Here is a 22,910-nt window from a genome sequence, read left to right on the forward strand (position 1 = left end):
GCCTCCCAGAGAGGCGGGAGGAGTGAAAGGTCGGATGGGGGTTTCCGGAACGTTGTTCGCTCGCTGTTGTGGCGTTGTTCCTCTCTCTCCTGCGGTAGAGTAGGCTCCAGGGTAGTCAGACCGGGGTATTTAGTGAGAAGCTTAAGTTAGGTGTTGCGGCGGTGGCCATGTTTTAACCTGGCAAACCGGAGACATCACAGTAACTAGTTCCTGTGTCACTCCAAGTTTCCGCCCGAGGTGTGGTTAGGCGGTTACCATGACAACAGGGAACAGAAGCCACTTGGGAAGAATAAAGGCAATGGCCGCAGTACTTCGCTCTAATGTCAAGACGCCACGAGTCAATTAGTAGCATTGGAGTGGGGCGTGTGGTCTTTGTGGAGAGGAAAATCCCCCAAAATGGGAGAGGAAAATTAGATGAATAGTCTCTTCTTTCATAAGTGGGGAAACAGGTCCGAAGAGGCAGTGAGTTAGGGGCAGAGTATGGCCTAGAACTGGGGTCAGTGTGTCAACAGATGACCATTGGCTCCAATTCAACACCAACAAGAATCTCAGTTTGGGGTGCAGTGAAGAAGGAAACTTTATTCAGTGCAAAACAGCTGAGCTGCAATACAGCATGGCTGTGAAAACTGTAGAGCTGTAGAGCTGTAGAACAGTCCTGGGGCTAGGCCCTCCTCTGGCTGGAAGGCTCTGTTCTGCTCCTTGACTCCAGTCACCCCAATCTACTCAGTTTAGTGGGTATTCTAGCTCAGCCAGGGAAACATTCACATTCTTCATTTCTGAGGGGAGAAACTGAGCTCCTAGAGCCAGAGGGGAGCCGGCTTGTATAGACAGAAGTCCCTGCCCCTGGTTCCTGATTGGTCCATCCTCATGCAAATGAGGGCTCCAAATTTTCACATTTGAATGGTCTAAAAGGCACTGTCCTGATTGATCAGAATAAAGTTACTCTGATTCAGGGCAGCCACACAGCTCTGGAAACCCTCAATGCTTTTGGTTGAAATAGGACTCTAGGAAACCTTTATGAGGGCTGGCTTTCTAACTGTATGACCTTGGGATGGCAGAAATGCAGTACAGGCAGGCAGCTCAGTGCAGGCCTCTCTCTGAAGTGCAGTTTGCATAAGAGGCCCCTGTGCAGAAATGGCTACTAGGCTCTGCTTTTTAAAATGAGTCCAGTTAGCCTCCGGGAGCCCTTATCTTAGTAGGTGTCTTTTTTTTTTTCTTTTTTTTAGCAGAGTTCACAAATGGATACCTAATTCTCAGCAGGGAAGTCTTGACTGGTCCCTAAAGCAGGTCAAATCCTGGTTACAAAGTGACTTTATAGTCCTATACTTACTTACCACTTGGTGGTTCAGGCTCTACACTTCTTAGCACACTTATCTGATTAATTTGTTAAATTCTTCCATGTGGGCACAGATTGTGTCTGGGTTTGCTTCTCATTATATCCCCAGTACCTAACACAGTACCTGACACTATATTTTTAAAACAATAAACAAGTGAATATATTATCAGATGTTATCCATTCCAGCCCATCTATCTAGCCAGGCACTTTCTAAAATCACAGTGCTGATTATGTTGCTTGCCCACTGGACAGTCTACAATGGCTCCTCTTCATCCCAGGGGTGGGGAACTTTTTTTTCTGCCAAGGGCCAGTTGGATACTAATATAATTTGTGGGCCATACAAAATTATCAACTTAAAAATTGGCCTGCTATATTTGGTCAAACACATAATTAACTCACCCCTAATGCCTTGGCAGGGCAATACCAAATGATTTCTCAGGCTTTATACAGCCCTTGGGCCAGACGTTCCCTACTGCTGATCTACACCAACATAAGCCATAACCTCTTCATTCTGGCACTCCAAGTCCTTCACAGTTTGGCCCAACCTCACCTTTCCTATCTTATGTTTTACAGCCCTCGTCTTTCTTTCATTCTTGTACTATGCTCAGTTTCACCATTTAGCACTCTTGCTTGGAGTGAGAATCTTGATTTTACCACTTTCTAACTGTATGACCATTGGGAAAGTTATTTAACCTCTCTGAATCTCAGTTTCCTCCACTGCCAGAAATAAATATGTAGAGATTTGAAAAATGAGTTATTGTACCTGCCTTTGTCCAGACTTGGGTTCAAACCATTCCTTTTGCCAGAACAACATTCCCCCCATTGCCAGCACTTCAGAGCTCACTCTCTCTCACATTCCCTCCAGCGTCAGTGTTAGCCTCTCTCTTGCCTGCCTCTCTTTGCAAGTGGTACTGTCACTGTGCTGTATTCCAGCCTGCCTTATAGGACTTCTCTCTGATATTTTTCTTAAAACCCATTCCTCTCCATCTAAGAAAATCCATCCCTTCTCTCAGGCCCAAAAACCTAGGAGCATTCTTGTGGGGCCTCTGTTTCTCCACATACTACCCCATCTCCATTTGCTTGAGTTCAAAAATAGACCCACATCTCCTCTTTTCTCCTTGTTTGCACTATCACTCTAACCCAAGATACCATCATCTGTGGCTGGATCATTACAATAGCCTCCTGACCAAAGTCCCTGCTTTCACTCTTTACTCCACACTCTATTCTTCATAGAGCAGCCCGAGTAATTGTCTTAAATGTAAATCAGATAATGTTATTCCTTGGATTAAACTCCCCCAGAGACTTCCTGTAACTCTTATGATAACATTTAAACACATCCTTATGACCTTCATGGCCTTCTATGACCAAGACCCTGCCTGTATCTCCAGCCTCACTTCCTGCCACTGCTGTCCTAGTTCACTCCAGCCGTGCCGTCCTGGTCTCCATTTCTGGAACATACTCACATCATCCCCACCTCCTGAGTTTCGGATTAGCTCTTCTCCCTGTCTGGAATGCTCTTCCCTTGGCTCTTCACTGGCTGGCTCCTTGCCATCCAGGTCTCAGTTCAGAGATCACCTCCTTGGGGGGACATTCCTTGACACCACATCTAAAGTAGCTTTGCCTGCCTCCCTCATTGTTATCATCTATCACAGCATCATATCTCACTTTTTCATAATACTTGTCACTATTTGAATTGTCCTCTTTAGAGTTTACATGTATATATATATATTTTTAAGTAAATTACAGAGGTAGAAGAAGTAATTCCTAGAAGAAAGGGGCTTAGGAAACACGTTATAGACATAAAGGAGGGGCCATTGGAGTTTGGGGATGAGGAAGCTAATGATAATGTGCCTGGAGAGTGAGGGGGGTTGGGGGGTGGGGAGGGCAGGAAGAGGGTGAGGGGAGGGAAAGGCAATGGGCGTGCTCCAGGGAGGGAGAGCACCGAGTTGTCCTTTTCTTATTCCTCCTCTATCCCATGAGAACTTCACGTCCCAGCTCCCTCTGCTCAGCAAAGGGCCTTAGGAGAACGGCCTGTTGGATGACTGCTATTTGGGGGCAAGGCATCCACGTCATCTCTCGAGCTGTCAGAAACCAGCCAAAGCCAAGCCCAGGGCTCTGCCTCTGGACCTGCAGCAGGCCCAGGTGTGTGTATCTTGGAGAGGGTTGGATAGAAGGCAGATCAGGACCTTCCAAAGACTGAAACACCATCACTCGGTTCCAGAACCTCAACTACCGGAAGCAGACGGAGGTGGGTGGGGAGGCTCCTGTGGTTGTTTCAGCTCCAGCCAAAGAAGAACACTTGGATTCCAGCCCTTTGAGAGCACAGGGCAGTTTCCCAAATTCACGGAAGCCCTGCGCTGACCTGTTAGAGGTGAGGCAGAGCTTGGCGCTGGAAGGCCCGTCCACTGGAAAATATGCCCCCCCCCCCCCCCCCCCCCCCCCGAGACATCCTTCCCCGCAGGCATCCTGGCTCAGCGCCAAGCTCCAGGATTGCTCATGAGGAGGCAGCCTGACACTCGCCTAATGATTATGGAATGAATTCTCTTTGATTCCAACGAGAGCCAGTTTGAAATTTAGATTCCAAGTGGATGCTGTGGATCAGAGGATGACTTGTAGCTTTCCACAGAACCAACAGAAACATGGGGACAGCAGACATGGCAGTTTGGCCACACTCCCCTTTCATTGTGGAACTCTATAATGGAATGTATCATTGCACACATTCCATTCCCGTAAACTATTCAGGACGACAACCGAAAGATCTAGTCAGGTAAGAGGCTCACAGGCCGAACGTGAAGAGTCTAAATAGACCAGTGATGGCAAACCTATGACACGCGTGTCAGAGGTGACACTCAAACTCATTTTTTTGGTTGATTTTTCTTTGTTAAAAGGCATTTAAATATATAAAATAAATATCAAAAATATAAGTCTTTGTTTTACTATGGTTGCAAATATCAAAAAATTTCTATATGTGACACGGCACCAGAGTTAAGTTAGGGTTTTTCAAAATGCTGACATGCTGAGCTCAAAAGGTTCGCCATCACTGAAATAGACTCTGTTGATGGGCAGATATGACCACAAGGGAGATTTCAATTCCAGAAGGCATCACGTTTGGGGATTTTCCTCTGCAGCGTAAACATGCAGCAGCCTTTCTTCATCTCACAAAGCAGAGGGTTTCTCAATCTGTCCTTCACACGGCCGTCAGTGAACCCCACATTAGGCAAATCTGACATGACACATGCGCACAGAAAACCCTTGCTTCCTACGGCCTCCCTGCTCACGGTCCGCACTCCACCCACACACTGCACTGCCTCTCACCACTCAGCGTCCTGTCCTCCATCATCTCTGGACCTCGGCACGTGCCGCTCCCTCTGCCTACATCCCTCTCTGTCCAGACACAGTTAGGTCCCTCGGCTCCGCCCTTCCCTCGTGCCTGGTGCTGCCCCAGCATCCCACTCCATTGTAATTGCTTGTTTAACTGTCTGCTCTCCCCATAGACATTGCGGGGGCAGGGACCATATCCGCCGCTGAATCCCCAGACAGTTCCTGGCACGAAGTAGAAAGAGGAAATGGACTCATCAAGTCAGACTTTGCCAATCTGAAGGATCTGTGTGTTGCCTTAAAAGCCCGGAATACCCTAATTTAGGGCCTAAGACATGAAGACTGCAGACGAGGGTGGGGCGGGGGGGGGGGGGGGCGGCGGGGGGGGGGGGCCGGGTTGAGAAAGCTGCCTCTGAGGCTGGGAAGGCCTGTGCCCCTCCTTCCTTTCTCTTCAGCTGACCCGGTTCCTGGACTTACGAGCAAAATCCACGGACTGTTTTTTTGCTGACCACAGTAACAGAAGACGCTATAAATTCCACCTTCCATCTGGTTCTTCATGGTCCAAGAAAATACAGCCATTTCAAACTCCAGGGAGATGAGCACTCAGATCACGAAAGCGTAAACCTAACCGTCATGGAATTTGACTCAAGAACCAAAGTGAAGAAAGCATCACTTATTCTGTCAGGATCGATGCCCGGGTGGCCCTCCAAGGGGCTGAGCTGGATGTTTTCCCACGGCGACGTCCCCCTCCGGTCTTCAAAGCCGTCCTGCCCGATGCAACAGCTGGTCCTTGCTTCTTTTTCTTTCTTTCTAGTGGTGCCAACGTGCTCCTTGTCATCAGCACTTCTCTGTGTGGGCTGAGGGGGAAGCTGGCCTTCCAATGGGAGCACTTTCACATCTGTCCTCATCCGCTGTCCAAAACTGGCTGCTACTTCAAGGCAAGGGTGATGCATTTGCTTTTTCATGGCTTATGTTAGAACCGGGGTTGACTGAGACTTGCTGGTGAGAGATAAAATAAGACTGGACTCCTCCTAAACCTAAAAATGTCAGGCACGCTCAGGAGTCGGCCAGATTTCATTCCCCCGGTCATGGCACTCCTCTGCTCCTGGCAGGAAAAGAATGGGGCAACGGTTCTGAAAAGCCACCCCTAAGCTGGTCTCCTGGTATTTGGAGTCCAACCAGAGAAGGGAATTTTCAGAACTGCTGGCAACACCAGCTCTGGAGAGATTTGACAGCCAGTTTGAAGGCTTCAGCCAATTTGGACCAGCATCTGGACCCTCAGTACGTTTCTGAATCTGCTCTGAGATCCTTTTGAAGTTTACCCAACTTGGATAAACCTGGGAAGCTGGGGCCAGCAGCAAGACTTCTTTGGAAGTCCCTCTGGATGTGCCTTGTTGCTTTCTCACAGGGCCGCCCACCCAGGACGAGAGGTCTGAACAGTAGAGAATGAGAAGCTTGAGATGGAATCCTATATAATAAAAGTCTAATATGCTAAGTGTCCAGTTGTCCAGTGACAGGTCATCCTTTCAACCAATCAAAGCGTGATATACTAATGATATGCTAAGGCCGCTCAACCGCTTGCTATGATGTGCACTGACCACCAGGGGGCAGACGCTCTGACTGGTAGGTTAGGGGGACTGAGCAAGATAGGCCAGACACTCGCTGGAGCCCTCCTGTGGTCCCTCCCTGGCCCTGATCATACACTGGTGGGGTCCCTCGGCCTGGCCTGTACCCTCTCTCAGTCTGGGACCCCTGGAGGGATGTTGGAGAGCTGGTTTCAGCCTGATCCCACAGGCCACTCCCCTCAGGAGGGCACCAGATGCAGGGCTCACAGCTGGCAAGCACTGCTGTGGCGTGAGCCTCTTCTGAACAGGATTGATTTTGGGTGCGAGCCTGTGGCAGGCACAGTGGGGCCGGGATGAGTGGGAGGGGAAGGTAGGAGCTGCAGGTGGTGTTGGACTGCGGGTTTCGGCTGATCCCCGCAGGCCACCCAGAGGGACCCCATTAGTGCACAAATTCATGCACCAGGCCTCTAGTGTTTCTACAATATTCAACTTGCTATCTTTCTTTTTCTCTCTAGCCTTTTTACATATGGAGGAGACAGGAGATAGATCACCAGACTCCCAGCAGACTTTGAGGACCATAAGCTTAGATATGATCGTGGCCTGCCCATGACCACTTTATACTGATGCAGCCTGTTTCTGAAGGCCTAGGCTAAGCTGCCTGGGAAAGCATCACGTTAGGTTAACCAAGGATGCCGTTTGCAGTCCAGGAGAGCTGGTGACAGGGCCATACATCAGTACAGGCAGGAGGTTTCACCTCATTTCCCAGAGAAGCATTCCCTGGTTGCCTAGGCCAGGGGCTGGAGCCAATCTTCCCTCCTGTTTCACAGGCTTTCAAATCACAGAATTACTGGAGCAGCAAGAAGAAACTGTACTTGGAGGTGCTGCCAGGCAGACGAACAGCCTTCAGCATTGGGTGGCATTTCCCAAGGTGCAACCTGCCTTAGCTTTGGGTCACACTCAAGAAATGAAAAGGGCCCTAACCGGTTTGGCTCAGTGGATAGAGCGTCGGCCTGCGGACTCAAGGGTCCCAGGTTCGATTCCGGTCAAGGGCATGTACCTTGGCTGCGGGCACATCCCTGGTGGGGAGTGTGCAGGAGGCAGCTGATCGATGTTTCTCGCTCATCGATGTTTCTCTCTATCCCTCTCCCTTCCTCTCTGTAGAAAGTCAATAAAATATATTTAAAAAAAAAAAAAGAAATGAAAAGGGTAGGTGAGGTACCAAACACTGTTTTCTTTAGAAAACAACTAGGGAGGGGCCTTTCTGAGCTGGGGTCGGGGTCTTCAATCCTGCTTTTGGCTCACTAGTAGGGAGAGGCCGAGTGATGCCCCTTTTCTGACTCTGAGAAGTGTGCTGTGAGGGACAGGACACAAGTCCAGAGGACCAACGGGCGGTTCACAAGCAGCTGGAGAGGAGAGCTGAGCTGGGGCTCCGTGGACAGCAGCATCTCACAGCTCCACTGGGTTGGCCACAGACGATGAGGGAAATGCCCTTTTTGACTCTGGAACCAAATGACCGAGGAGGATGACGGGGAGACCAGCTGCAGCACCAGAGAAACCCCACTGAAAGTTAGACTACAAATCGTTTTTATTTTTTATTTATTGATAAAAAAATATCAATAGCAATTAAAAACTCAGAACATTCACAACCCATCACAGAGTCTTATAAGTTTTAGCCATTTGTTCCCCATGGAGTCCTTCATCTAACGGAGGCGGTGATGTCAGCCAAAAGGCCCCTTCATGCTTTTCATGGGTGGGTACTGCTGCTCCATGGGCATGGCCCCGAAGCAGTCCGAGGGGTTACAGTGGCCAGTCTTGCCCGGCTGGCCCATGGGGCCTGGCGGGCCAGGGATGCCGGGAATGCCTTGCTGGCCCATCGGTCCAGTTGCACCCATCTTGCCATACCCTGGAGGACCTTGAGGACCTAGAGAGGGAAGTCAGGAAAGGAAAATCAGGAAGTCCAGACTACAGGAGAGAAGAATGGCTGTGCTCAAAAACACCTTACATTTGAAGAATACTTCTCAGGTTATAACACGTTCTCATGAGACCCGACCGGACCCTTACATTAATCTAACCACAACAATACTATTGGCTAGTTTTACTGGAAGTTTCCATGCGTCAGGCCCAAGGCCGAGTGCTTTTTATGCATTAGTCATTGAATCGTCACAGCAGTTCCGTGAAAAAGGAACTGTTATCTCGTCTTGTGGACGCGGACACAGGCGCAGAGAGGTTGCACATGTGGCAAGCGATGAAGCTGGGTCTTGGTGCCAGGTCGTCAGGCTGTAGTCATTCTCTTTTAGGCTGTACTGCCCGGCTTACGTGACCCTGTCAAGGGCATGCAGCCCAGCAGGACTTGAGCTAGCACTCCCTGGCCCCACCGCATCTGACCCTCTTCCTCTGCGTCGTGCTAGCCCAATTTAGGACTTGAGGGCAGGCACTGGCCCTTCACTCCCCCGCACACAGGCCCTAGCAGAGTGCCTTACACACAGTCACATGAGGCAAATGTTGGTGGATAAGCCTGTAGTTATCTGAGGGGCCACCCAGCTGTGTTATAGAAGGAGCGTGAAGAAAGGAGAGCTCAGATGCTTATGATTCCTGGTCTGAAAGGCTGGCTTTTCCTACCTGGGGGACCAGGGAGACCATTTTCTCCTGCGATGCCAACACCAATGTCCCCCTTTTCACCTTTGGTGCCGGGCAATCCTGGGACAAGAGAAATAAAATCAGAAGTCCTATCCCTGAGCAGAAAAATGACACACCCAGTCAGATTATTAGAAATACGCACATACAGGTGAATACATTCCCAACAGGCCTCATACAACGCTCATGTGTGCCCCAGAGAACCGCGTGGGCACTCTGGAACCAGAGGGCAGCTCTACCTCTCATTCCTGGCAGGCCCTGCCGTCCTTCTCTGCCGATTTGACCGGGGAGCCCAGGTGCTCCTGGAGAGCCTGGCCGGCCGGGAGCACCATCCTTCCCCGGGGGCCCTGGCCGGCCGGGAGCTGCCGCCACCTCCATGGGGAACTGAATCCTGGAGGTGTAGTAAGCCATCCTCTCTGTAAGAAAGGACAGGGACAGGTCGCAGGGCGCCCCGGGGACTCCGGCTGGCCGCAGATGCTGCAGACAGGCCCTGGGCATGGCGTCCAGAGAAGCCTTTCTTCAGAGGGACGTCAGAGCGAGGGGCCTGGGGTTGATCTCTGGTCTCCCGTGTCCGGGCCTCCACACTGCTTTCCACCATGCTCCTTCTGAAGCACAGATCCAATGACAACGTCTCTTTTCCAACACCTTTCACTGGTTCATCACTGGCCTCAGACTGAAGCCCGGCTCCCTGATCACAATGCCCAGCCCCTGGAGGGCAGGGTCCCTAGCATATCAGCGCTGGATGAGCAAATGAACAGGAAACAAAGGCTTGGAGTGAAGCCACCCAGCCATCTTACAGTTGCTGCTCGCCCCACTATTTTGAGCTCCCTGCAGGCAGACTCGTTTGATGTCAATTTTCTTGTCTGTCTCCTTGCCCCAGTGGGGGCTTGGGGAAGGCGGGAGGGAGGGAATCGTGTTGTCTCTGAACAGAGCAGGTGACAAGGAAAGCCTGAAGTCTCACTGAACACAACCCTGTAAGTGGGGGGTGGGGTAAGTGGGGGGCAGGATATTGAGCTTTAGGAAGAGGAGGCCCGGGCAGGGCGGAGAAGCAGGTTGGAAGGGCCAGCGGCACCCACTGCCACCCAGCGGCTGCCAATTACCATCAAACATTTTAATGATCTCTTGTCTGATGAATCGCTTGATTTCATCGTAATTCACCATGTCTCCCTGAGAAAAGAGAAGAAAACCTGCCTCAATTATACTTCCAAGTGCTGCTCTCTCCATGGAGGTAGATTTTATGGAAATAAGAAATGGGGGGGCGGAGCAAAGGTCCCAGGAGCCACCCACAGATACTTAATCCTAAACCCCCCTGAAATGGTCCAAAACATTGTGTGCATCAGTGCATTTTTCTGGGGAGAGGGTCCCCAACCCCCCACCCTCCCACACACAGTTAAGAGCCACTCGTATGGGAGTCATGCTCTTTTCCTGCAGGATGTCAGCAGGAGGTTCTAAAACGGTCCATGCTCTACCCTGAATGCCCAGAGAGTGTCCGCGGCTGCCAGCCTCTCCTTACCATGGAGCCAGGCACCCCGGGCAATCCGGGGCTCCCCACAGGCCCTGGAGATCCAGGGTGGCCTCTCTCTCCTGCAGGACCCGGTGGCCCCACAGGCCCCATGGAGCCACTCTTGCCGGGCCCACCAGGCATGCCAGCTCTTCCCTTCTCTCCTGCCTGGCCCTTCTGTCCGGAAGGTCCGGGGTCACCCTGCAAGGACAGGAAGTCCCAGTCCAGCACTGCCAAGTAGTCCCAAGTCTACCTCACGATGGCCCACTCTCCATCCTTCAGCCAGGCCCCCGGCATCTGCCTCTGGACTGTGGCCACAGCGTCCTGACAGATTGCTCACTTCACTGCCCCAGGACAGTCCTTCTAGAAGACGGTTCTCATGGTGCGACTCCCTGCTTGAACCTTCTGCCAGTTCCCAGCTGCCCTCCGAATAAAGGCCTCATTCCGTGGCCAGGCTTTCGGGACCCTTCATGGTGTGGTTCTGATCTCTTCTGCAGCCTCATCTCCCTGCCCTCGCACCTCCCTCCAGACCTCAGCCGTTATCATTCTCTGATGGCCACACTGTCTGAGTCCTCCCCGCCTGAAGGCCCTTCCCCTCCTTTCTCCCCAGTGCCCTCCCCAACCCAGCGGATGTTCCTGTTTTCCTGTGCAGCCTCCCTGACTCCCAAGCTGAGCTGGTGCTCTCTCCCTCTGATCCCACAGTGCGGGGTCTAATTATCAGTAAAACCTGCCATGCTCTAGAGTGTGACAGGACTGAGTGAGCACCTGGCCAGGAATGGAAGCAAGATCAAGCAGATGCTTGCAGGATGAATGAATGAATGAATCACTCAATCAATCAATCAAATCAATGAGTGAATGAATTTGAAATTTCCATTCCCCCAACCATAGCTAAGGACTTCGAAACAGCCCCATCTTGGAAGTTTTCAGAGATGAGGTTGCTCCAAGTTCCGTCCACGATGTTTTCCTGTCCACTGGCCTTCCTGTCTCTCCCCTCCATGGCTGAAGCCACAGCTGGGAGTCAGGCTTCACCAACTCATGAGCTTCTCTCAAACCCAGCCTGTGTCCACTCACCTTTGGGCCAGGGGGTCCATAGAGTCCCTGTTTTCCAGGGGGTCCCTAGAGGAAATCAAAAGTCAAAGGTCAAGTCTCTGCAGCATCTCCAAGCCACCCAGGGGAAGCAATGCTGTGAAAGGACCCTCCCACTGCCTCGGGCCCCTGCGCTGTCGGGCTGGGCTCTGTGTGAGAGATGACGACAGCCTCCCTGATAACAGAAGGGCTGACAGCTGGAGAGGAGACCAGTGTCCCCCAGAGCATGGCCTGAGATGATTATGTTGGCTGGGTCCCTTGTCACAGACAAAAAGAGGTGAGAAGTCAGCATGAAAGGGCCAATCTGTGGCATATTGGAGGGCCTGGCAGGGACTGGTGCCCAGGAGATGTTTGTTGGAGTTTATTATTCTTATTGCCTCTTTTTGACCAGGTTCACAGTTAAAAAAAAAAATAGTGAAAAACAAGTCTCGCTCTCATCCTCATCACCTAGTCCCCTACTCCTCTGCCCAGAGCAACAAGGGCACGTTTCCTACACATCTGTCCAGAGAACACTTGCATGAAGAATGGTTACTGAACGCACAAAGAGGCCAGGGTAAGGCGAGGAGCAAGCAGCAGCATTCCCACGGGGACAGGACAAGCCCAGGACAACAGTACCTCTTTGCCAGCTGCACCATCCGCACCAGGCTCACCCTGGGAAGTGAGAGCAATAAAGAGGTGATGAGTGCCAACTTCCCTTGATGTCACATGCCTCATCTTGCCCACTGGGCATGTCCAACCCCCATTCCACCAAGGGGTCCTGCTCCTACCCCTTCCCCTCGGACATGCGGGGCACAGGCCGGGAAACTTAGACCTCACCCCGCACTCGGGCCTTGTCCCCGAGCCCCACACTGACAGCTCCAGGCTGCCCCCTGACTGAGCCCAATGAAGGAGGAGCCGGCTGCAGCCCCCTGATCTTTGCTTGCGATCCCGCATCTCTCACACTCTCTGGCTCGGAGTGTAAGTTCGATGTTTGCTGAATGAAGGTGTGAGCCAGAGATCTGGTCAGGTGAGCCTGCTCCCTCCCTGGGACAGGAGAGGCTGCCTCCTGGGCCCCGCCCACCGCTTCTGGAGGATGCTGGGGAAGAGCAGTTTGTGCTTGCAAGGCAACCAGGCAGACTCATCCCGGATCTTGGAGGCTCCTGGGCCTGCGGGCAGGGGAGGTGGAGGGCTGGCAGGAATCAGAGTGAGTGGGAGGTGAGACTTGGGCTGACCGATCACCTCTGCTGGAGTCAGACACCCCGTCCCAGGCCGCCAGTCCCAGGGTCACTGCTATGCTCCCCACGCTGGTGGAAAGTGCCCTGACCTGGGTTCCTGTCTCAGCTCCACCCACTGACTTTTCATCCCTGAGACTGACAACCAGTCCCACCTGATGGGGTTCACCGGCCTGGAACCTTTGAAAGAGGGAGTATTGTTGCCCTGGCCAGTGTTGCTAGGTGGTTAGAGTGTCGGCCTATGAACCGAAGGGTTGTGGGTTCGACTCCGGTTACCAAGTTTTCTGTGGTTACCAAAAGCTCCCCCGGAGAGGGGCAGGGCGGATCAGGGGCCAAGGGTCCCCTGCCGGACATCTGGCCGAGGGATCTCTACAGGCGGTATTGTGCACGGTCAGGGCAGCGGCCTGGTGTGCAGTGGGCACAGCGCTGGCTGCTGAGCTTGTCCCTTCTTCCCAATATGATGTGATCCTCAGGCACCAGCTTCCGCTGCCTTTTTCCATGCAAACAGCCTCCCCTTCCCCGGAGACCCCAGGCGTGCAGTGCTGTGCTCAACCAGCCAGGCCAGCTGGCCCTTTCCCTGGGGCTGTGCGTGAAGAGGGGGGGTCTTACCGGGGGGCCAGGGTGTCCAGGTGGGCCAGGCTCGCCCGGAAAGCCTGCAAGGCCTCTTTCTCCAGTGGCTCCCTGGTCTCCTTTTTGGCCCTGGAGAAAAGGAAGGAGGGTGGTGAGAGGGGAGGAGAGAGGGAAAGATGAACTCCACAGAGCCGGGGGCAGGTGCTGTGTGCCAGGGACCATGCCTGAACTTGAGACAGGGCCTGGGGTGGCTCCAGCCCTCTCCAAAGGCCTTCACTTCCACCGATGCCGTTTGGGAGGTCTCAAGGCAAGAGAGGCTGACCAAGAAAGGAGAGGGTTGGGGCAAACTGTTCTCCCCTCCCCCAGCTCCCCTGAAAGGAGCCCACAGCAGAGCAGGGCCCAGTTCCTGGGAGGCGGAGGGAGGGATGAGGGCGCCTGTCACTCACCACTGCAGAGATCCCCGCTGGGCCGGGCTGGCCCGGAGGCCCCGGTGGTCCCTGAAGAGAGACAAAGGCAGTGGGTTGGAAAGAGCCTCCAGTAACAAGGGCCCCCGGGAGGTGTGGAGGGACCGATGGCAGAGCCAAGCCCTAAACCTCGCCCTAAGCCCTCCTTCCCTTCAGTCTTGCACTTGAGCTTCTGCCAGAAGATTTGTGCCAGAGCTGAGGCCTGAGGGTCCCCAAGCTCACAGGACCCTCATGCCTGCCGCACAGGGAGTGCTGAGGGGATGAGCTGGCACCCAGAACCAGTGCAGACGGCAGGCCTGGGGGCCTGGGTGTCTTCAGAGCCCCCCCTCCCCGCCCCCCCCACCCCTGCCCCTTGTGTACTGCGGGAGGAGCAAAGAGCAGGAGCTGGGTGTCTGGTCTTCGCAGCAGGGAGTGAAGGGCAGGGGCTCAGCACAGCCCCAGCCTCCCTGGTCTCCTAGGAGACTCAGACACCGAGGAGCACTCCTGCCCTGCCTGGGCTGGCCCCTGTCCCAGTGCCCTCCCCCATCTCCTGCACCTTCCGCGGAGGCACAGCTCCAAGGCCACCTCAGAGCCACCCAGGGCTCCCAGGGCTCCCAGGGCTCCCAGGGCACACGTGTCTCTCAGAGCACGTCCCTCCACACTCCAGATGGAACGTTCCGGAGGCCTGGTCTGCCCTATTCATCTGAATGCTCCAGGAATGTCCTGGGCCCGGCACACAGCCGGGGCAGGTGGACAGGTGAGAAGAGGAACCCTGCGCCCCTCTTGTCCCAGCCCCTGAACCAGTCTCCAGTGGGGACACATCCAGAGGGCGTGACTCCTTCTTTCATCTGTAACATGAGGGGGGACTGAGCTAGACCTGAGGCCCCCAATTGGGGGCTCGGGACCCCTTGCGACCTATACAAATAGTGCGGAAGACCTGAGGGTTCTGTTTTTTGGTCATGAGCTATTTTTAACATTTCCCCAAGCCTGTAACCACGCAGCCAGCCACAGCAGGGCTGCGATAAGATGCCAGCGTGTTGATTCGCTTTTCTCTGGAACCCCACCAGCTTGCGCCCTCACACTGATCAAAGGCGCCCATTGGCAGTCCTCTGTGTTACCGATGAGTAGACGGAAAATCCATTATTACTTAATATTCTCTCCAGGTCGCCTATCTCAGTACATGCACCGCCCACTCACCCGGCTACCAGACACAGGAGTGCCCTTGATGGCTGTCTTTCTGCTGCTCCCGCCTCCCACCCCATGTAGGTCGTCAGCAAGTCCTGGGCCCCTAGACACACACCAGGTCTGTGCACTGCTACCCCGCCTCCCTCCTCCCCCACCTTCCCCCACCCCCTCCAGGGCCACCAGCCACGTCTCCAAAGCCTCCCAGGGATCTCCGCTTCCATTTGCGCCTCCCCCCTCCCCCACCCCAAGCCCGCCCCTCCCAGGTCCTCCACCATCCATCTGTGTCACGTCTTCTCCAAACTCAGCTTCCCGTTCCCACTCACACCCCCTGAACTCCACTCCAGCCATGGTGATGTTGGGCTCCCCAAATATACCCAGCTCACCTCTGCCTCAAGCTCTGCATCACCTGCTCCCCTCTCCTCCCCTCCCCTCCCCTGACCTGGATGCTCTTCCCCAAACTGCTGGACAACTGGCTCCTTCTCCTCAAAAATTCCTCTAAAGTCACCTCCCAGTCCCTCCCCGGCACATCACACGCTTCCGCATTAACCTGTGTGCTGTGCCTGCTTCCTCACTACCTTAGTTCAAGGCCTGGAACAGTGCCTAGCGTGCAGCAGATGCTCAATAATTATTTGTTGAATAACTGAATGATCTTTGTTTGATAAGTAGATTCGGCCCTAGCTGGTTTGGCTCAGTGGATAGAGCATCGGACTGCGGACTGAAGGGTCCTGGGTTTGATTCCGGTCAAGGGCACATGCCCGCGTTGTGGGCTCAATCCCCAATAGGAGGTGTGCAGGAGGCAGCCAATCAATGATGCTCTCTAATCATTGATGTTTCTATCTCTCTCTCCCTCTCCCTTCCTCTCTAAAATCAATAAAAACATATTTTTAAAAAAAGATAAGTAGATTCGAATGTACCCAGAAAACAAGAAAATGGCAAAAGGCCTGGGAACCACAGGACTGCGTGAGCCCAAAGCCCCTCACGGCTCCAGGCGCTGGGGCTGCTCCTGTGCTCAGTACTTTGGGGTCATCGCCAGCTCGTGCACACACCCCCCACCCCACCCCTTCCAGCTCCAACAGAATCCCAATTCTCAAGAGGCAGAGACAACCCAGTTAACTCACAGCATGGCCAGGGGGGCCGGGTCTTCCCTGGGGTCCCATGGCACCAGGCTCACCCTGCAGGAGCCAGAAAAAAGAAGAAACGACACAGAAACAGAATTACACACACGAGGCTGGTAGGGGGAGAGGACTGAGCAGAGCAGGTGGAACACCGGTGCTCCCAGGAGCCCAGCTGAGCCCTGGCCTCCAGGCCTAAGCCTTCCAGGGCCGAGGCCCCAGTCCTGCCCGCGAGGATGGTGGAGAGAGAAAGCAGAGTCCCAGCCGGAGAAGGCCAAGCCCTGCCCTTTTAGGCTAATGACCCAACAGCCTATAGAAGGGGAACCAGGCACAATCCTTCAGAGGAGGGAGAAAGTCAAGATGTGCCGTGTTGGGCCAAACCTGCCCCAGAAAGGGGAGGGGAGAAGGCAGCCATGTTGCTAGTCAGCGAAGTGGCCGCCCAGAAGCTGTCCGAAGGCAGCGTGCATCGATCCCAGCCCTCACCTCAGCTCCGGGCCGGCCACTGCTGCCGGGGGGACCGGGCTTTCCACAGTCGCCCTGAAAGAGAGAGAGGAGCTCACCAGACCGCCACTTGGCTCCCCCCACATGAGAGGGATCCACCACAGGCCCCGCTCTGGCCCGAGGCCCTCTGACACCCTCAGGCTGGTGGGTGGGAGAAGCCCGGACCCCGTCGGCCAGGCACCAGCGGCCTCAGGAGGCTTGGATGCCGGGATGGCATCTCGGGCAAGGGTCAGGCGGTATGTCCACTCTGGCTGGAGCCAGGCTTTACCTGCTCGGCCCTTACCTTTGGTCCCGGGAGGCCAGGATGTCCTGTTTTCCCCTTGAAACCCTAGAAGAAAAGCAGGGAGCTGCACATCCCTGCCTCCACCAGAGGCCTGGTCCCCTCCTCTTTCCTCAGGTTAACACTCCCCCCACCCACCAACGCAGAGCTGCACCGGGTCAGCGGTGCCACCTCCCCGCTCCTCCCTGAAGCTCCACTTACCGGGGGTCCCATGAGTCCAGGTGGGCCAGCGGGACCGGGTTCTCCCTAGGGAGAGAGATGGGGGCATTGAGGCGGGAGCGTTGTCCAGCTTGTACCCAACTCACTCGCCAAGTCTTCCCCCTTCTCCAGCCCCTCCCCCACCCGCCCCAGGATGGAGGGAAGTCCTATGCGCAGAGGGAAGACTAAGCCAGGCTCAGCCTCTGACTGGCCATGGCCCCTGCATGAACCCTGCCCCCTCTCGGGACCTCAGTTTTCCGTCTTTTGGGTACAGACGGGGATCGACCTGGAGGCTCTGCTCATTGCCATGGCTCCAGCCCTTTCCGATTCCCCAGCAAAATCAAAGACCTTGCTCAAGTCCTTCCATGCAACCTGGTTCTTCCGTGGGCTAACCCATCCACTCACAGGCTGGGAACCTTGGTGCCAGCCCGTAGGAGCTGCTGACCGGGCCAGAGTCCAGGTCCCTTCCGCCATTGTGGCCACTCAGGCCACCCTGCCTGTGCAGGCTCCGAGCTAGACCTGGGGTCCCAGCCGGGGGGCTCTGGACCCCTTGCGACCTATAAAAATAGTGCTGAGGACCCGAGGGTTCTGTGTCTTTAGTTGTCTGAGTTTCTGGAAAGGAATTTACTACCTTCCCTGTCCTGACTTCAGGGAGGCCTAGCTCAGCCACGCTGGCCACGGCTACCAGGATAAGTGAGACCCAGGGAGGCGGGGTGCAGTGAGAGGCAGACCAAGGTAAGGCATGGGCTCCCCCTGACAGAGGTGGGGGGGGCCACTTCAGTCCCTTCCTCAGGGTTCCCTGGACTTTGGCTCTTGGAGAAGGAAGAGGTGCCCTCCCCGGCGCATCATCTCACCCTGAAGCCGGGCTTGCCGTCCTTCCCGTCCAGACCATCCAGGCCGGCAGGGCCCTGGAAACAGGAAACGGGCATTTCTACAGCCTGCCCGGACCCTCCAGCCTCGCCGCCCTCGCCCAGCTCCCAGCCCTACCAAACACACGCGCACACCCCCGTGCACACGCACACAACCCACACCTGTCAGGCTAAGGGGGCACGCACTCACCTGGATCCCAGGAGGCCCTGGTGGCCCAGGGGGACCAGGCATGCCTGATGGGCCTCGCATCCCTTCGCTGCCCTGGAAACGAAGTCAGCAGAGCCTCATCCCAGGCTGGAGACAAGGCCCTGGGCCACATGCTCGGGGACTACCGGAGGCCAGGACAGCTGGCTTCTAAGCCAGCTCTGCTCTGGACCAAGTAGATACACTCCACACACCACTCCCCCAGGAGGATCTTTCTCCTCTGCAGAGCATTCCTCGCTGCTCCACGGAAGGGACAGAGCCTGCGAAGTCTAGCGTCTTCTCCAAGGTTGACCAGGGGCTGGCATGGTGGGTGCTCAGTAGCATGTGCTGACTGAGGCACTCAGTTCGCATCAGTCCCAACGAGGCACCAAACACTACTTAGCCTCTGATTCTCCCCGGTGAGCAAGGGGTGGCCCCCGTCCTCCAGGAGCTCACAGTCCAGTGAGAGTCACAGGCTCACAATCAGAGCAACGCAACAGTCCACGCGCTCTGTGGGGAAAGGGGCCATAGGAGCTCAGAATAGGGAGGGGCTCACTCCGGCCCCGGTCAGGGGAAGAGTCACAGAAGTGTCACCAGATGCTGACTCTGCCTGGTGTCTGAGGCCTGGCAGGCGGCGGAGGAGGAAAGGGCACGCCCATGGGAGCTTCAGAGAAGGAGAAGGAAGGATTTGGAAGTGGTTGCAAGCCTGGCCTAGCCAAGGGTGTCTGGGGAGCCCATGTGATGGGTGGAGGAGGAGGCTGGGGAAGTTAGAGCCTGGTGGCTGTGGGCCCTGAGCGCCGTGCTCCACATTATTAAAAAGACCTGTGATTTTCAAACGGCACTTCTCAGAGTCCTGGGGGTTCCTGGAGGGCCTCGGGGCTAATGGCACAAAGTGGGGGGCCCAGAGGGTGGGATTCCAGGACCCCCTTCCCTTGCCTTAGCCAGAGAAGCTCCACTTGAATCTGTTTTATAGATCAAGGGTCCACATGAGCTTCTATGTAATGACACGGCTCTAGACAGAGGTTCTCAACCTGTGGGTCACGACCCCTTTGGCGGTCGAACGACCCTTTCACAGGGGTCGCCTAAGACCATCCTGCATATCAGATATTTACATTATGATTCATAACAGTAGCAACATTACAGTTATGAAGTATCAACGAAAATAATTTTATGGTTGGGTCACAACATGAGGAACTGTATTTAAAGGGCCAGAGGTTGAGAACCACTGCACTAGGACTACAAAATAAAGTGAAACCCGCTGCTACAGGCCCTGGGGAGCCATTGAAGTTTCAAAATAGGGGAGTGATGACAACAGACCATTTGAATTACAGTGTTTACAGGAGAAGAGGCCAGACAGGCATCTTGGTGAGGAGGGCTGCTGCACCCCCAGCGGGGAGAGGGTGGCTGCCCTGGAGCAGTGGCTATGGGGGTGGCCAAAGGGAAGGAATGCAGTTAGAAACCCCTGGGGTGGGGTGGGTGAGGTGGAGGGAGAAGAGCTCTGGGTGGCAGTGCAATGCCACCACCCACCAGGAGGGGTCAGCACAGCCCCAGAAAAAATGTCTGCTCCACAGGGAATCGGGAATGGAACCCCTGGCCAGAGGTCTGGGATTGTCTGCAATGACCATCCGAAGGCTAGCAGGCAGCCCTGGAACAGAGGCAGCACAGAGGGCTCCGGGAGCAGCTGCCAATCAGGTCCCTCAGGAGGAAGGGAGGTGGCCCCACCGCTGCCTTGCCCGTGCTGGTGGGCACTGGTTCTGGGAAGCAGCCCGGGGGCTCTCCGGGCCAGGAGGGAAGCCTCAGCTTTGCCTCTAATTTGCTGCGTGCCCCCCGGGATGCCCTGGCCTCTCCAAGGCCTCATTTCTTTACCCGGACAGCGGACAGCGAGTAGAGCCAGGGAGCCCGCTGTATGTCATCCCCGCTGTGCTGTGTGGGCTCCCCCTGCCCCAAGCGCTCAGCCAATGCGGGGCCTTACACCTCCAGCTGTCACATCTGAGAAGCCCAGAAATGGGGCCGAGACAGGAGTGTCAGCCTCCCAGACCAGGGCAGTTTAGTCAGCCAAACCCGGGGGCAGCCACCGTGGGGCTCCCCCGATGGCTGCCCCTTCCCACCCTTGTCACCAAGTCACACTGCGCCTTTGGCAACAACACCTCCAGGGGAGTTGGTGTCAGACCCAGAAGGAAAGTGCCCGGAGCTCCCCCTGCTGTGGGCGCTGGGGCTCCCAGTGCCAGCACACTTCCTCCTTCCCCCAACTCCCCCCCCCCCCCCCCCCCACTCGCAGGAGAGGAAACTGGCCTAGGCCACCCAGTCACACCCTAGTCACCCCCCTCTCACTGTACCTCTCCCATCAGGCAGAGACCTCCTGCAGAGGCTGGCGGGGGGGGGGGAGGGGGGAGCAGGGGGAGGCGGGTGTACTGGCCCACCCTAGGAGCCCACTGGTTTGCCCGGGGCCTTGTTGCTAGTATGGCCCTGTTGCTAGGGCCATCCTGGAGGTCCTTTCCCCACTCTGGATGTAATGGAGGCGGTTCTTGAATTCCCAAAGGCTTGATGCTGGGGGTGAAACGGGGGTGTGGGAGCCGAACGACTCAGATCTGTGACTGGCCAACTTGGAGTCCAGCTCACCTTTTCAGCTTGGGGGCCGGGTGGGCCAGGCGCTCCTGCTTTGCCTGGGAATCCAGGGGGACCCTATATCAACACAGGAGCAGATCGGAATGAACGTGGGCTGGAGGGGGAGCTCCCTCCTCCTTCCTGCTGCGTGTGCCCCACTGTTGTAGATGCTTTCTAGAAACACCACCCAGGAGCTTTGGGTCCAGCTGGCCTGCTGGGCTAGGGCCCACCCAGGAGGCCCTGATCTCCAGGTCCTGGCTCCTGGAATCAGGCCTGGCCACCCAGGCTGCCTCCCCCCGCCCCCCCACCCCCGTGCCTCTTCCCTCCCCTCCACAGGCCCATCCAGCCGAGCCTGGCCGGTCAGCCTGCCCTTCCAGATGGAATCACATCAGACAGAGCTGCTTCGCGTCTTCACTCACCGGTGGCCCGGGAAAGCCCGGCTGGCCTTGAAACCCCTGCGGGAAGAAGCAAGGGACAGTTTGCTGGGCTGCCCTTCTCTCCCACCTGGCCACTAGGTGGAAAGAGTGACAGGGAGATGTTGCTTCTAAACATGGGCCTTGCCCTCCACTCTGCCCAAGATGCCAGGCAAGGCTCTGGGCATGAGGTGGGAGGTGACAGCTCCAGATGGATGGGGGCTGGGAGGCTACAGCTGGTCACCCCTCCACACGTGAAGGTGACCACCAAGGAGAGGACCCAGCCTCTGCCCTGCCCACCCCCCCACTCCCACCCCAGCCCTCCACTAGGGTCAGAATGGCTAGCCGGGCCCTAGTTGCCACTCACCTGGTCGCCCTTCTCACCGGAGCTCCCTTGGGGTCCTCGCTCTCCTCGGGGACCCTGTCACCACAGAGAACAATGCAGATGGAACTCAATCTTCCTGCCCCCAGACCCCAGGGCAGGACCAGGACCAGGCCTAGGCCCTGATCCCCAGGTCCACATCTCCCCGCCCCTCCCTTACTCACCGCTGGGCCTGGGGGACCTGGGAGGCCTTCAGATCCTGGCGGGCCCTGGGGACACAAAGGAGCAAAATCAGTCCCTCTGACCCAAGGAGGTGGGCAATCAGGGGACGGGCAGGGGATGTGGTGGGAGGCCCTCTGAGCCGACAGGATGCCCCCACCCCTACCCCCCACCCCCACCCCACCCCCGGTCTGTTCAGGCTTCCCCTCTTGCCTGAGCTACTGGACTAGCTCTTAACCAGCCCTGCCCCCCACTTGGCTCACAGCCAGCAGCTGGCTGCCATCTCCTCCAGCCCGGCTGGGGTTATAACACTCTCTTGCTTCAAAGCCTTGCATGGCTCCCCTCTGCCAGCTGGAGGAGGAGCACGCTTTCCACCAATGCCGTTTGAGGCCGTCTGTGACCTGGTACCCACCACCCTCTCCCTTTCTTATCTCCTGCCCTGCTTGGTCAGCCCGCTGTTCCCTGAACACACTGCCCATCTACACCCCAGGCCTTTGCACACGGTACCCACTACCCACAATGCCCTCTGTTCCCGGACCCCTTCCAGGCCTCTCAAATCATTAGATCATTAAATGGCTCAAAGCTGTTCCTTCAGTGCTCCTGGCCCAGCCTCTCCCTCTGGGATTCCCCAGCACAGAAACCTCGTGACCCTCCTCCACTTCATTCAGGGCTGAGCTCAGAGGCCACCTCCTCAGAGAGGCCTCCCTGACCATCCCTGTTAACAGCGCCCTGCACGCTACTCCAGCCCTCACTCATTTTCTCCAGCAGATCTCTCATGATGCGTATGTTTGTCTAACCCTCTATTATCTGCCTCCCCCCAACCCCCGGAATGTGAGCCCTATGAAGTCAGGGGACAAAACTGGCTGTTTTATTCACCACAGCATCTTCAGAGCCTGGCGCCCAGCAGGCCCACAAGTTCTTGAATAAATGCACAGCGCGGTGGGTGGCTGCACCCACGGGGGCCTCACTGACGTGTGTGAGGTTCGAACGCAGGCTGCACCCTAACTCACTAACTAGCTGCGGGACCCTGGTGAGCCACACCGCCTCACCAGCCTGAGCGTCCTCATCTGACAGCAGCCCGGCTCCTGCACTCGGCCAGGGCCTGGCTCTGCAGAGGGTGGCTCCGGGCTGTGGGGGGAGGACCGACTAGGGGGCTGAGCTGGGTCTGGACCCCAGGCCTGGGACTCCCAGGCCGCCCGGTAAGCCTGCCTCTGCTGGATGGGGTGGGAGGCGTCTCCTGTCAGCTGACTCCCGGTGCCCCTCCCCTTGGCAGGCAGCCATTGGTTCCCTGAACCCTGCTGGCATTCTCCTCCCAGCTCTGGCCTCCGCAGCCACCAGCCTGTGCTGACTGCTTGAGAT

The 22,910-nt window shown here is 55.9% G+C and overlaps 1 protein-coding gene across 6 annotated transcripts in view; it reads right to left on the reverse strand.

Annotated features, from left to right (window-relative positions):
- Positions 1-7,786: 7,786 nt before the first annotated feature.
- The window catches only part of COL16A1 (collagen type XVI alpha 1 chain), a 48,433-nt gene continuing 33,309 nt past the window's right edge, over positions 7,787-22,910 (reverse strand). For all 6 annotated transcript variants that reach the window (XM_070404597.1, XM_070404598.1, XM_070404599.1 and 3 more), the window contains 19 exons: positions 21,557-21,601; positions 21,378-21,431; positions 21,017-21,052; positions 20,613-20,675; positions 18,000-18,071; positions 17,795-17,848; positions 16,944-16,988; positions 16,746-16,790; positions 16,445-16,498; positions 15,968-16,021; positions 13,668-13,718; positions 13,261-13,350; positions 12,056-12,091; positions 11,426-11,470; positions 10,367-10,555; positions 9,954-10,020; positions 9,093-9,269; positions 8,839-8,916; positions 7,787-8,140 (listed from right to left, as the gene is read on the reverse strand). In XM_070404597.1, the coding sequence (XP_070260698.1) occupies positions 7,938-8,140; positions 8,839-8,916; positions 9,093-9,269; positions 9,954-10,020; positions 10,367-10,555; positions 11,426-11,470; positions 12,056-12,091; positions 13,261-13,350; positions 13,668-13,718; positions 15,968-16,021; positions 16,445-16,498; positions 16,746-16,790; positions 16,944-16,988; positions 17,795-17,848; positions 18,000-18,071; positions 20,613-20,675; positions 21,017-21,052; positions 21,378-21,431; positions 21,557-21,601 (1,458 nt within the window). In that variant the 3' untranslated portion in view covers positions 7,787-7,937. The remainder of the gene's footprint in view (positions 8,141-8,838; positions 8,917-9,092; positions 9,270-9,953; positions 10,021-10,366; positions 10,556-11,425; positions 11,471-12,055; positions 12,092-13,260; positions 13,351-13,667; positions 13,719-15,967; positions 16,022-16,444; positions 16,499-16,745; positions 16,791-16,943; positions 16,989-17,794; positions 17,849-17,999; positions 18,072-20,612; positions 20,676-21,016; positions 21,053-21,377; positions 21,432-21,556; positions 21,602-22,910) is intronic.

Source organism: Myotis yumanensis, unplaced genomic scaffold (assembly GCF_028538775.1).
Source record: "Myotis yumanensis isolate MYYU_CA2020_CCGP unplaced genomic scaffold, mMyoYum1.0.hap1 SCAF_2, whole genome shotgun sequence".
Taxonomy (NCBI): domain Eukaryota; kingdom Metazoa; phylum Chordata; class Mammalia; order Chiroptera; family Vespertilionidae; genus Myotis; species Myotis yumanensis.